General features: G+C 41.0%; 1 protein-coding gene across 1 annotated transcript; it reads left to right on the forward strand.

Moving 5' to 3' along the window:
* Nucleotides 1-2080: 2080 nt before the first annotated feature.
* LOC124721834 lies at nt 2081-15474 on the forward strand. The gene is made up of 3 exons (XM_047246960.1): nt 2081-2213; nt 7686-7912; nt 14982-15474. Exons 1-3 carry the CDS (start codon nt 2211-2213, stop codon nt 15070-15072), a joined length of 321 nt encoding a protein of 106 aa, XP_047102916.1. The 5' UTR covers nt 2081-2210; the 3' UTR covers nt 15073-15474.
* The last annotated feature ends 317 nt before the right edge of the window (nt 15475-15791 follow it).

The following is a 15791-nucleotide window of genomic DNA, read 5'->3' on the forward strand; positions in this document are numbered from 1 at the left end:
TAAAATGAGACTATGTACCATGCACTCTTCACCATACGGTGCACTGTGACTTCAGATGTATAAATACAGATGAGGATGATATATAGGATGATTCAGATAAACTGTTAACCTCGGATATTTGATGAACCGTTTAAGATATCGAAATTCTGTTTTCACCCAAACGAATTGCAAAACAGTCCTCCATAAATGTACAGTCTCTTTTCATAGCTGTTTTAATTACAGAGATGTAGGACTAAACTTTGGTTTTTCCACTGCTAGTGTTGTAGTTCTAAAGAAGACGAATTTAAAGGCATTTCACTCTTTTGAATCTGATTACTAGTTTCGGATTAATTACAATATTTAGAACTTAGAATTTATCCGTTTATGATCTTGAAACCGATTGCTGCAGAAAGTTCGTGATTTCATATCCAAATAAGAATATATTTGTAAGTCATGTCGAATAAAGAGGAAACAGAGCATTGCACCGCCACGGTACCGGTACGAATGAGTTGCGGTACAGAAGAATTGTAGCCTTAATCTAAAATTGTTTTCATTTCGAAATAAATTCGTTTTCTGGAATTTCCGTTTATAGCCTTAACCACTTCGGCTATCTGAAAACGCCTCCACGACCGATCCAGACTTCCATATGTCATGCAATCACAACCGCTACATTCGCACAAACCGTGATTCCCGCACATTGAGACAAACATTATATTGTCATTTTGGCCTATCAAGGCATGTCTACATCGCTGAAGGTTATTGTGTCTATTGCGCAGATATAGACATTGTATAAACATAGACACTGCAACCATCAATAAACTGGTTATGTTGATAATAAACTTGTGAAAGTGGTGTATCATTGGTATGATACTACCTGACTGTCAAGGAAGTGTAATACGAGCGCATGCTGAAAAGTGATGCCTCAGAATTTTTTATATCAAAACTCTTAAATATTTTTAAATAAATCAAACGTTATTAACGTTGTACATCTTTATTCCTCACGTCTGCCTGTTTGCAACACTCTGCCGCTAGAGAACTACGAATTGTAGCACGTAACTGGACGGTGTGTAACGTAATGTCAGTGTGTCAGAGACAGCGTGCTCTAATCGTGTTTCGAATTCGAAGAGTTCGCAAATGGAGCAGCCGCTCCTCCAACATGAGAATGCCTCACCACAGACGAGCGCTGCGACATCTGCAACAATTCGACCCCTTGAGTTCACTATCAGCGATCATCCTACATGCCTACGACTCTGCCTCATCCGATACTCATATGTTTCCAAAACTTACAAATCACCTTCGTGGACTTCACTTTGATAGTAATGAAGCAGAGAAAGCGTAAGTGAGGTTGTGGCTCCGTCAAAAAAAATCAAAGATTCTACGATGACGGCACCAACAAACTGGCCTCTCATTGGGAGAAATGTGTTCGTCGCCAGGGTGACTATGTTGAGAAACATGTAGGCATCAGGAATAATGATGTAGAATGTTAATAGTTTTTACCCAAAAATTCGGAGGCAATACTTTTCAGCACGCCCTCCTACTTAAGGTACTTGGCTCGTAATCCGAAGAACGGTGTTCAAACCACAGTTCGACTCGGTCTCAAGTCTCTTGTAATCTCAGAGTCTACAGGACAATAAACTTTGACATCTTTTCAGGTTGAATGGTTCAAATGGCTCTGAGCACTATGGAACTTAACTTCTGAGGTCATCAGTCGCCTAGAACTTAGAACTACTTAAACCAAACTAATCTAAGGACATCACACACATCCATTCCCGAGGCAGGATTCGAACCTGCGACCGTAGCGGTCGCGCGGTTCCAGACTGTAGCGCCTAGAACCGCTCGGCCACCCCGGCCGGCTTTCATGTTGAATACTAGTACTTCCTACAGACCGTGATCAGGACAATATATATTTTATATGCGAATTCCATTGTCCACTGTACGTTCCTGTGAAACTGGAGGCAGTAAATATAACAATGGAATCATAATAGAGTTAAGCGTTTGTAGGATTTCCACTTACGGTAAACGGAACCACATCCGGGAAATAAATTGATGATTTCACGACTCATCCGCCAGAGGGAGTAACATTATCGGGTGTGCGTTGTAAGCTATCTCGATTCTGCTGAACACGCCCGCAACAGTCCCGGGAAGAGTGGTCGTGACGTCAACCGCGTGCCGCTATATCTGCAGTGGGGATAGCCCTGTCTGCACAGTCTGCGTGTCGGCGTGCTACTGCCATGGTGAGTCGCTGCAACCGCAGCCACTAACTTCCTTCGTCTGACTTTGTCTTATTCGCAAGACTGTATACTTCTGAATGCATTCTTTTAGAGTGGAGCGTTGTTTGCTGATCTGTCGATAGTGTATATCTCTTTCATTTAATTTTTACAATGGGACTTCGTAGAACTAAATTCACCTTTGTGAGGAGTAATTGCCAAACTGTCCCATTAATAGGAAATGGATTGGAGACGTCAATGGTCTTTGAATTTAGGATACAATACCGTGTGTCATTTTATGTATTGCTTGTATAAACAGCTAAATAATCGATTTTATAACTAAGAGTGTCCAGTAGTAGATAGAAAAGTGTGCAAGAATACAAGGCAAAGATTGGCAAGGTTACCTCTGTAAGCACTGGTATACAATCTTTTCCTTAGCTTTGTTGCTAGAGGTGTGGACGCTGCATCAAATATGTCAGTCTAAGCCGCTACTGTGACATACTGAAATTGCTTATCTAAGCGTTGTGCTGTGTCTGGAAAGAACTTTCGTGTCAAATAAAACTGTTTGGGGCTTACACATCACTAGTTATCAAGAACAGGTGTTTTCTTTTGGAAAGATAATTGTGTTTCAGTGCCAGTCCATCATGTCGGTATAGCTTGTCATTGTTGTTGGATCCAGGAACTGAACCACTACCGTTTAATAAACAATTTTCTCGAAATATTCCCAAATTATGGCTAAGTTATTATCTATGATTTCCGTCAAGGATAGACGGTTTGCATACCGAGCCACAGAATCTCTGTGAACGATGAAGAAGAAGATGAGAAGAGCTGAAATTTGAAGCTTGGATCATGGTTCAACACGTAGCTTAATTTGTGTTTCATATGGTAGGACATTATTACAGTGACTCAGCACCAGTACCGATATAAAACCCACGAAAGTAGTTCCCTTTCTGTATGAGTACAGTACGCCGTGCAAACAAAGGGATGCAAAAATATGTACAAGAAGACATTTCGAAACTCCCAGGAGTGAATAGTTTGCTGCAGAAAGACAGAGCAACCTGTGCCTTCTAATATTACAGTTCCACAATGATTATTGTTTTGGTCTGAAATACCGCAAGGCAGACTTAAACATTTGTTAACAAAATATGTTTATTTTCAAGGCCATATTCTTTCTTTCGTTTAGTGTCAGTGCTTCCTTTCTTCAGCTGTCTAACAACCTACCAAAACAGTACAATATAAAATAACAACATCAAATTTTAAATTTCATGGGCAAATTCTGTTATGAGACGTTGTAGTGTTATCGCTGATCTCTGTAGGTCATAGGGTTATCTTGTGCTGTGCCAATAGCACTTGCAGTTCGTCGTTTCAGCGTACCTTTGTTACAAATATGATATTCCATCATTTACCTAGAATGCTGTTTCTTGTAAGAATGAGTCAAACCTCTACATCGGTTTCTGCGAATGCTGAAAAGACGATGTTCTCCGCATCTATTTATAAAATACTTATTGTAGTTTGATATCTGCTGATTTGAGCTAACATGCCATTTTGAAGTGAGTATGTCGTAGCATGTTACTGCGTCTTATATGGCTATCTTAGATCTTATATGGTACAGGCTCTACCAGTCTATTGTCTCCAGTTAAACGTCCAAGGCCATAATACAGTCAAACTGCACAGTCGCAAATGTTCATTTGCAGACAGTATTCTGCCACCTGTGAGACTGCTTGCAGGCATTATTACTGATATGGTTTAGACTACGTATTGTCTGCCATACGCATGACCATAAACAATACGTCAACACATTACAAACTGCTCAGTTGAAAACTACATGTTAATCGAAATCGGTTAATCGCACACTGTAATAAACATTTTACAGCCCTAAATCTTCTTTTAAGCAATTAGGAGGGCTACGGAACTAAATCTCGAGAAATAGTTTTTATTTTTATGAGTTCCCAATGAGAATTTTACTTCATGATGATAGCTTCCAAGTCAATGACCAGACACTGTACGTTCGTTTCTCAGTTCGCCGTCAGATTTGTAAGTGGAGTCAGTTACTTTGAGATTGCCTTTCTTAGAAACTTCAATACCTCGAATATTACAAAAGAGATTAATAAATATTGCTAATAATTACCTGGAAACGTTGAATGACGCCAGAAATGGATGAAGAAGAGTACTTGACGTTAAATTTAGCGGAGCTATACGATAAACATCGCAACAGTGCTGTGGCGTGTAATTGAAGGCGAAGTAGGATGTGCTCTCAGGCGAGAAATGACGCAGCACCTTGCCCTTTGTGTGCGATAGCCAGAAGGAGACGTGCTTCCTGAAAGCGAGCCCGGTTCTCTGCAGCCAGTTTCAGTCTACAAAACACTGCAATGTATAGGTGCTAATGAAACTGTGGTACAAAACTCTAACGACAAAATACACAGCCTTGAATCATTCGTGCGTAACAAGTTGGTGACACAGAATTTATGTGATAATTATATGTTATATGTTTATGGTATTATATCATCTGTAGAAATACTCTTACGTTATTTTCTTGTTTATCATTAATGGTCCGCCTCCGTAGCTGAGTGGTGTTCGTTGATAGCCATACGGAGGACCAAGGTTCGAATCCTTGTACTGCCGGACGCTTCTCCTTGGTGGGAGGACTGGGAAGGGGTGCCATTTGTAGAATTACTTGACCGAGAAGTAATTGGACCAGGTCTGCTAACTCGTCAACAACTGGGAGAGCGGTGTGGTGACTCCCATCCGTCTATACCGTATCCACATGACGCCATTCATTGATGGATGGCACGGCAGTCGGTCGCGCCCTGTTACCCTGTCTGTGGCCAGAACGGTGGCCAGAACGGCAGTGCTACTCTACTACTTAGTAGAAGATTATTTGTGCCAACGGCCTCGCTGAAGTCGTAATACCGGTTCCCGTCAGACCACTGAAGTTAATCGCTGTTCGGCGTGGCTAGCACATGGATGGGTGACCGTCCGGTCTTTCGAGCACTGTTGGCAAGCGGGGTCTACTCAGCCCTTGTGGGTCAAATTGAGGAGCTTCTTGATGGAGTAGTGGCGACTCCGGTCACGAAAACTGACAACGACAGGGAGAGCGGTGTGCTGACCACATGCCCCTCCATATCGGCATCCAGGACGCCAGTGGTTGAGGATGGCACGGCGGCCGGTCAGTACCGTTGGGCTTTCCGAGGCCTGTTCGGACGGAGTAGATTATTTGATTCTTTTAACATCCTCAGTAAATGGAAATTACCGAAATGCTCCGTAGAAAGTGTGTTCAGAACGGTACTACACAGGTCTAAAGAATATCTGGGAGACTATAGTTAAATGCCAGTCACTCTTATGAAATGTGGAGTATTTGGTGTAGATGGGGCGAATTTGCTGCTATTGGGCATGATATCCATTAGTGGAGATGTGCTCTGTGTGTGTGTGTGTGTGTGTGTGTGTGTGTGTGTGGCCGGCCGCGGTGGTCTCGCGGTTCTAGGCGCTCAGTCCGGAGCCGCGCGACTGCTACGGTCGCAGGTTCGAATCCTGCCTCGGGCATGGATGTGTGTGATGTCCTTAGGTTAGTTAGGTTTAAGTAGTTCTAAGTTCTAGGGGACTGATGACCACAGATGTTAAGTCCCATAGTGCTCAGAGCCATTTGTGTGTGTGTGTGTGTGTGTGTGTGTGTATGACTTTGTGTGGTAGAGGAAGGGGGGGAGAGGAGGCCCGTTGTTTTGCCTATACTATTATCCAAAGGTTTTTCTCAGTTGTCTTAGTCCTTATTCATAATTCTACACCAAACAACTTTGAAACGACTCCACAAATTAAGAAAGTTGTTTAATTTAAGGTTATAAGATCATGTATTATTTCAGACACAAAGCGGAACATAACCCTAAACACGTCGTTTGTTTGCAAGCAAAATCGTGACTGTCAGTGCCTTATTACTGAGAAATCTATCATTACTAATATTATGTAGTCATGGAATGAAATTAGTCAACATCGTCGCAATCAGAGTGTATTTAAAAAAAGGAAAATGAGGAAACCGATAAACAAGTCGACTATGAACGCCCCAAACAGCGGTACAAGATTGACATCGGATATGAACCAACTCCACTTATGTCTCTATCCGTTGTTCTCAGAGAGAATACTGGAAGTCTTGTAGTGTCCAAGGAAGGGACGTACGGCCGTCCATGCTTGGACCGTTATCATGTGTGACACGGTTATGCGTGGAGATCTTTTTGCCTTCTCACATCTTCGGGTGGAGTAGTGTTCTATATGTTACAAGTGATCTGTTTAGTCTGGCAGTGCTATCTCGAAAACTGATTCCTACAGTCGGTATTGTAGTAATCCTCAAACATTATTGTTTATGATTTCCTCCCTATGTCTGTTTGCAGTTACTGTATCACAGGTGAGTGTATTGCACAGTCAGCACCTTGAACTACTAAATCTTAAACTTGATATCAGAAGCTTTCATTATTTTGGTTGGATTATAACGTGTCTAGGTCCCAATCTGGTCAGGCCGTGTTGAAAACCCGTGCAATATGAAGAAAAGAAATGGCTTTCGTCTGTGAAGCGGATCGTTGTAAATCCCGCCTAATGTGATTCAGGTGACTAGTCTCTATCTACTGATGACTTGCACATAAAGTGGTTTCAAAAAGTAAATTAAGAACCACATTTGCCTATAGTGGTCATCAAAATGACAACCAAAACGGTTTTCAGAATTCGGTTTGCTAGACTACATCGATTGCTTTAGGACCAATTCACGAACAATAGTCATCAAAAGTGGGTCTTACCTCCCTCATCCTCTATTGCAAATTCTCGAATCGTCCCTCATCAACTGAAGCATCTTCTGCAGATTGTTACCGTAAGTGAACTATGTAACCAATAGGCACATATACCAACACAAATCATCGATCCAATATTGTCCAGTACTAATTACGACTGATTTCACTCACCTGTTCACTACAAAGTCTAACTAAAGCGTAGAGTAATTACGCTGTACCGTCTACAGATTCTTGCTTGCTTTCGTTAACCAGAACTTAAATCTAGGCATTGGCGTCTAATAGAGGACTGTGTGTTGATCGGCACAACAGTACAGTTGTGCTCTCTGCCGAAAAATTATGACGTTTAAATGTGGGAAAATAAGATGATCTTCATTCTAATGGTCAGTGGTAATCATATGGTAGAGTAAAAGTGATTTTCCTAGCATACAATGCAAGAACTCTCTCCCCACTACCCCCTCTCCCGTCTCTCTCGCCCTGCCTCTCACCCCCCCCCCCCACCTCTCTCTCTCTCTCTCTCTCTCTCTCTCTCTCTCTCTCTCTCTTCCCCCCATATATGAAGACCCCTTAGAAAGCGGACCAGTTGAGAGAAAAATGTCAAAGATTGTCAAGGTTGGATGGCATGTTTATTGATTTGTCTCCACTGTAAATGGAATAGTGACTTTTACAGCACTGTGAGCGAACTGTACTGTTGGGTCTTGCTAGACCTGTTTCATATGTCTCTGATTTTTCGCAGTTGAAACTGAAAGCGGTGCTATTGCTGACGCTGGTGGGAGTGGCAATGTCGCAGTACCAGTCGTTCTACGCAGGGAACGGCTGGCCACCCCAGCCGGCGGCCTCTGACGACGGCATCGGCAACCGTGTTGGTGAAGCTCCCGGAAAAGCTCAATCGCCCGACGATCTGATAGCGTCTCGAGTTGGCGCATGGCCAGAGGAGCGACAGCCATTTTGGAAACTTAACTGGTAAGCGTCACTTTCCTCATTCTACATTAGCATCACTTCGCTGCAACAGTTATCTAAATTTCTTCATATACATAGACATCATTATTCCGGTGTTGGCGTGGGGCATTTACTGCTACTCAAATATAACAGAATAATTTTCCTGTAGTATTTACGAAAAGTAAGCGCGAAGAAAGATCGTCGACATACTTTCGTACATACCGGAATGTCTGCAATTTCAACCTCGAGATCAATACGTGAAATATGGGTTGGAGAAGGTGGTATTGAAAATATGCGCTTTTGGGATTTTGGAGTTAAGCTGTAGACAATGCACATCGCTTTTCTAATAATGTCTAACAGTGGTTTTTCTGAGCATTTGTGTCATACGCACGCACTGACCAAACCAGTGACCAATGGCACAATTAATCTCTCAATTTTCTCTATCTGCTCCAGTAATCCAATAGTGAACAGTAAGTCTTATCATATGTCCTTAAAGTATTCTAGACGCTGATATTGCTTCCTCATTAGGAACAACATTATGAGCTCTATCAGCTAGGAGGAATTTGTTCAATTACCAACTGATATGTGTAGGGAGATTAATACGTTCGGTCTACGTTAATATCCTGTCATATTCTCCATTTTATGACGAGAAATGCCATCATCAAATTGCCGTCAGAGGTCGTGCACTGGGTATGAGGTCAAAGCCAATTTTCAGTTAGTGGAAAGTTCCACAAATGAACCAAACACGGCGCCATTATATGCATGCTTTATACATTGCTGAAATAAACTTATTACGTCTACTCTGTAATACTCGCACCTTCCGACAGTTTGTTTACACTGCTATATAGTACATTGAGTGAATTTACCTGAGTACGACAAAAGAGAGATGTTGCGTTGTGTTGCAGCCCTAACAAAGGCACTAAGTCAGTCCTTCTGTATTAATATCTCATAGGGACTCATGTACGCCCTGTTGCCTTATGAGACGCAGGAGCAATAGTTCCAGCATTAAATGTAATGGTCACTATATCTTTTCAGTTGCTTTCGATACTCGTTGCTAGTTGTCACTGTTTGCGGACAAAGATTTTGTGTACCATTATAACGCTTTCAACTGTGAATTCTAATATTTTCAATCCATTATTTTCCACTCAGACGAGGCACCATGGATCAGTGTATGTTGAGCGTCAGCACAGCTTTGGAAGCAGAATGCTTTATCCGCTTACCACCAACCATTGCACAGAAACCATATTAAGTTTGGACTGGGACAGCATAGTGACGAGTAACTGCATTATAGATAGCTCCTATGTTGGAACGAGAGCCCTCTGTCACTATGGTGACTGGAAGAGTTGGTCGAGTCATACGACTGGGATGTCATCATATCTAGTTGTTGCTCGACATTGGCGCATTCTCTTGCGACCAGGTTGCATGTACCCCACCCTTGAGGTCGTGCAGAGACTGGGATTTCACGTGCCACTGCTGAGTACTGCCACAGCCAGTTTGCTGCTGTGGGTTACATCTTGTCTAATTGTAACAGCTATAGTGCAGAAAATCGCTCGACGGTTCATTGCAGGAATCAGTGTCATTACAGTCCATATTTATGCATCCATCCAGTATGTAACCTTCCTAAATCATGATCTTTGGCCAACCTGAGCCTGTCACCTGTCTCTACTGACCACATCGTAGACGGAACATTAAATTCCAGTTTTACTTTTTCGAGACATATTTCGCAAAAGTTAAGCATGCTAAATCATAGTTTCATTCCATCCTTTCTTCCTTCCTTTCTGCCCTGCATCCTACATGAAGAGAAACTGCTTCATTCAGAAAGGCTGTTGCGTTTCCAATTTCATTAATCTTGTTGAGATTCTTCTACTGTTGTTAGCTGTTACATTAACGTGCATGTGTTTGCATGTTTCAGTGCATGAAATAAAACTCGCAATCGAACAATGGACTCTTGTAAGACAGAAAAATGCGTGAAGAGAAACTGTTGCATTTTTAGTTCCACAAATCTTGTTGAGATATGTACATCCACTCTTGTTACCTATTGCATAAACGTGTATACGTTTGCATGTAAACTTATAACACACAGTCCTGCTGAGAACGCTACCAGGCAGTTGATCGACTTGGAACTTATATTGACACGTACTAAGTTATTTAGTTTCCGTATTAACGTTTTTAACTTTGCTGGAAAGGCGCAACATCAGACAAACATATAAAGTCTCCACGAAAACTAATTTTGTATCTCATGTCTTAACGAAGTAGCTTATTTCTGAAATAATTTTAAGTTAATTTTTGTTGTCTGAAACAATTAATGTTGTAGAGAATTCAAATCTCCGGTAGGCTTTTCAACCAAACGCAAGAAACGTTTACTCAGACATGCAGTGGTTGATTCTCATCGCTCTTCCTTGTGCATATCAGCTCTTAATCTGTCTCTAATGACATGTATGTTGAACGGTCATTACACATTAAAACTCGTCCTTCCTATTTTGTTTGCAGCTGCATTAAAATCATTGCACATTATACAATGGTCCAAGATAGTTGCTGCTTCACCCATCTATCTTGGACGATATTGACGTTAGATGTCGTCTTACATCAGCGATACGCCATCATGCATATATCACATTCCCCAGCCATGGACAATAGATAAATTCTGAGGCCAATTAGATGGGGACACAGTTGTATTAACTTTCTAACTATTTCCTTCTAACTGAGCTGTGTCCCCTAACCACACATTCGAAATTACCTTCCAAACTGCTTGTTTTCGGACCCCTGTTTACTGGAACGTTTTTTCTTCTATTCTTGTATACTTTTCAGCTTTTCAGTTTTCTCTTTCAATTATGACATCCCCCTGTGTATTTGTTGGTAATTCTGCAGCCTTGCCCAAGTCAAGGACTGTCTGGATCACAAAATCCTACTTAGAAAACTAAACTGTTATGGCATTAATGGCATCACTCCTGCACAGATGGAAACTTATCCCATAACAGGAAGGAGAGAGTCTCTTTAACAAGCTGTTTCTTAGGCCTGAAATAACCACATAATGGGAAAACGTAACATGTGCAGTGCCATAGGTATCGGCACTGGGCCCACTCTTCTTTCTAATCTACATAAATGATCCTCTGCGGACATTAAAGGTCAGTTAAAAACTATGATGACACAAGCATACGAATCGAGGATACAAATTCAAACCTAAGAGACACAGCTCAAATGATAACTGAACAAACCTATATCTTTTTCACAGCTAATAGTATGTCTTAATCTCACAAAGACTTGTGCAATTTCAAACAAGCAATAAGGACCTTTAAGCAACGGAAGAAGACATTAATGGCTATACACTGAAGGACCAGAGTGTGAAAAAATCCTTGGGTCCAGCTGGATAACAAGTTAAAATGGAGTCAATACATGGATAAATTAGTCAAGAGTTCCTAAGAGTTCCTCAGTTTCATCTGAACTATGATATACACAGTTACAACGCAAAAGTAAAAAATAATTTTGATGCAGGCTTTGTCTTCTTGTACACGGTTCAGAATAGATTTATTTAATCTAGTGATAAAATAATCAACACGCTTCCGTCTAACGTAAAGCAAGACGTTGGAAATCCATACCATTTCGGAAGAAAGTTGAAAAAATACGTCATTAGCCATTCTTTTCCACAAATTATCCGGATACCTACATTCAGGAATTGAAAAGTTCTGTTGTTATAAATCCGATATGTACTATAGACAGGTCTTAGTATCTGTAGATGAAACAAAGTATTTTATTTGAAAAATAACACTGTAATCAAGTAAATATCATGCTACTAATAGCAGATAAACAGCGGCTATATAGTAAAATTGAGCAGACAGCAGCTTTTATCAAAGTCATTATGAATAAATCCGCTCCAGCTGTAATTGATAAATCCTATATTTGGATAAAATCATACATACGACCCGGGTTTCAGGTTGTAAACCCCATCTTCAGGTGCTACAAATAAGCAAGGGAATCTAAGTGGGACACTAAATAAAATTAATTAATATTAAAAGGGTCCATGCAAATGTGAACATCAGGCAGCCGTGTTGTTTCCTATGATTTCTTCAGTTGTCCCTCCCGCCCTCGGAATTAGCTCTGGCGGTGGCCACTGTATGAGGTGTATGTGAACTGAAGCGTCTCATTGCGGTTCACACAGCTGTTTGTTGACCAGCCTTGCTGGGCGTCCACGACTTGTGGCGGGCTTGCAACTTGTTTAGTAAACTACTTTAGAAGTTCAAAAATTGGCATCCTACGGCATTTATGCCTTCGTTTTACTTACGGGGGGTACGACGTCAAACGGGTCGACTTAGAGCAGGAGAGGCATCACAGGACATTTTAATTTCCAGTGTCCATACTTCTACACATAAATTCATAAAACTTCGTCAGCATCTTCAGGAAGGATTCACGATTCACACTCATTGCAGTGGAAGTTCGAAAACATAACAAAATAAATTTTTTTACGTGTGAAATTTCATCTTTTTTTCACATACTAATGGCTGCATTTGTTGCTATAGGTACACTTTTCTTCATAAGTTAGAGAGATTCTTCGATGAATTTTGCACAGCATACATACCATACTCACAGGTGTATGAAAATCTAGAATTTATTTAATTTATGAAAAAAACTTTTTCTTACTTTTTGAACTTCATGTTTAGAAAATACACAAATTTTTTAGCTAATTATCTCAATTTTTACCACAGGTTTTAATAGATTAGGAAAATTGTAGAGTTTCATACACCTTTGAGTGTGGTTTGTATGCTGTGCGAAATTCATCGAAGAATCTCTCTTTCTTATGAAAAGTGTACCTATAGCAACAAAGTGAAAAAAATGATGAAATTTCACATGTAAAAAAAAATTATGTCGTTATGTCTTAGAACTTCCACTGCTATGGGGGTGAATTCTGAATCCTTCCTGGCCATACTGACAAAGTTTTATGAATTTATTTGTAAAAGTATAGACAGTGGAAACTAAAATGTTCTGTGGTGCCTCTCCCGCTCCAAGTCGGCCCGTTTGACGTCCTACCTCCCTTAAGCCCATGCCACATGTCTAGCCGTTCGCAGTTGATTCGTACGTTACATTCGTTTGGGAGGTTTATTTATTGATTCACTCCTGTTTTCCCGATTACGCCCCGTTTACCCGATGTGGTACTGCTTGACTCTGGTCTCCTCATGTCTCACACGCACGGGGTCTCGCATGCTACTTGATAAATTTGCTGGATTTTTTACATGACTGACACGATTTTCTCATACGCAACCAGGGCATGACCTAATGTTTACATCTGAATGAACTCTTTTAACTTTAATTAATTTTATACGGTATCCGTCTTAGTTTCCCCTGTTTTTATAGCACCTGAAGATGGGATTCACATCCTAAAAACTGGGCCGTGTGTACGATTTTATGCAAATAAAGGCTTTATCAATTACAACTGAAATGATTTCGTTCATCACGAAAAATTATACCATTAGTTGTGGATGTATTTTCTCAAAATGGCAGCTGTCTTACTGTCGTTGTTGTTGTTGTTGTGGTCTTCAGTCCTGACACTGGTTTGATGCAGTTCTCCATGCTACTCTATCTTGTGCAAGCTGCTTCACCTCCCAGTACGTACTGCAGCCTACAGCCTTCTGAATCTGCTTAGTGTATTCATCTCTTGGTATCCCTCTACGATTTTTACCCTCCACGCTGCCCTCCAATGCTAAATTTGTGATCCCTTGATGCCTCAGAACACATCCTACCAACCGGTTCCTTCTTCTTGTCAAGTTGTGCCACGAACTCCTCTTCTCCCCAATTCTATTCAATACCTCCTCATTAGTTATGTGATCTACCCATCTAATCTTCAGCATTCTTCTGTAGCACAACATTTCGAAAGCTTCCATTCTCTTCTTGTCCAAACTATTTATCGTCCATGTTTCACTTCCATACATGGCTACACTCCATACAAATACTTTCAGAAACGACTTCCTGACACTTAAATCTATACTCCATGTTAACAAATTTCTCTTCTTCAGAAACGCTTTCCTTGCCATTGCCAGTCTACATTTTATATCCTCTCTACTTCGGCCATCATCAGTTATTTTGCTCCCCAAATAGCAAAACTCCTTTACTACTTTAAGTGTCTCATTTCCTAATCTAATTCCCTCAGCATCACCCGACTTAATTCGACTACATTCCATTATCCTCGTTTTGCTTTTGTTGATGTTCATCTTCTATCCTCCTTTCAAGACACTCTCTATTCCGTTCAACTGCTCTTCCAAGTCCTTTGCTGTCTCTGACAGAATTACAACGTCATCGGCGAACCTTAAAGTATTTATTTCTTTTCCATGGATTTTAATACCTACTCCGAATTCTTGTTTTGTTTCCTTTATTGCTTGCTCAATATACAGATTGAATAACGTCGGGGAGAGGCTACAACCCTGTCTCACTCCGTTCCCAACCACTGCTTCCCTTTCATGTCCCTCGACTCTTATAACTGCCATCTGGTTTCTGTACAAATTGTAAATAGCCTTTCGCTCCCTGTATTTTACCCCTGCCACCTTCAGAATTTGAAAGAGGGTATTCCAGTCAACACTGTCAAAAGCTTTCTCGAAGTCTACAAATGCTAGAAATGTAGGTTTGCCTTTTCTTAATCTAGCTTCTGAGATAAGTTGTAGGGGCTGTCTTACTAATTTACTAGATTAAATTTAGGTGGAATAAGTGTGAACAGCGTTAAGCAGCACTGCATAATGATAGTTTATTGTTAATACAGAATACAGATTGTTTCTACGATGTATTTGTCTTATGTTAAGGTATACCTTTATTCATTCCACATCGCTGAAGCTCTCCCTTCTTAATGGAGTCTACGGATCACGCTGAATAAATGAGTGAATGAGATATACAAGCATTATTAACTCTTTGAGAATATAACAGATTTTTGTGATATTAATAGTTAACCTGTTTGAGAGTAAACGATATATGTGCCTGCTTAACTGTATTTGGGTTTCTTGTTCAGGCTTTTGGCACTAGGTGAAGGGAAGAAGGTTTCACATATAAAAGAAATCTGTTGTGAACGCCTATGAGTTTAATGTTTTAATTTTACTTTTTTCATGTGTTGTCGCAGGGATCAGATCCAGAAGCACATCGGGCGACCGCAGCCAGAGCCGCAGCGCAAGTCCGCGGCTCCGGCGCAGCAGCAGGTCGGCCGTCCCTGAGTCCTCACTCGGCAGTAGCACTCAGCATTCCACAGCATGCGCCCATTTCCGATACCGAATAAACGGCGTCGGGCTCTAACAATCTTATTCATCCATATAAACTGTTTACCAAAGTTTAACTGAATCACTTCATGCAAATGTCAGGTTGGCACCATTATATACGCCAGGGCCAACATTCTTCAACTTTTTTGTATCTAACTTGCGTTGTGATCCATCTCTAAAGACTTCCCTGTCGACGAGACATTAAATTGTCATCTCTCCTCATTAACTCGTTCCCCATTATACATTATTTACACGCAGTATTATATTTGCAATGTAGAGCTCGTTTGCTTTACACCAGGTTGTGCTTAAAATGTTTTGTTATTTCATGGAGAATGTCAATAAAAGTGGTGTTGTAATTTGTCTATTACTTTCATTGTACGATTACCTCGGTGTTGATATCCTGCAGCTGATTGCTGAATTGCGAGATAAAATGCGTTGTGGGAGGCTCATGCCTCGTTCTCTCGCATTCCACAAAATTAAGTACATGCTGCGAAAAGGAGAAGAGAAGCAATGTACACACTTAGCTACATATTACATTCCAGTCTGTAAATGAGAAACATTTACCTTAGAGACAGCCGGCCGTTGTGGCCGAGCGGTTCTAGGCGCTTCAGTCTGGAACCGCGCGACCGCTACGGTCGCAGGTTCGAATCCTGCCTCGGGCATGGATGTGTGTGATG

This window comes from Schistocerca piceifrons, chromosome X (genome assembly GCF_021461385.2).
Source record: "Schistocerca piceifrons isolate TAMUIC-IGC-003096 chromosome X, iqSchPice1.1, whole genome shotgun sequence".
NCBI lineage: Eukaryota > Metazoa > Arthropoda > Insecta > Orthoptera > Acrididae > Schistocerca > Schistocerca piceifrons.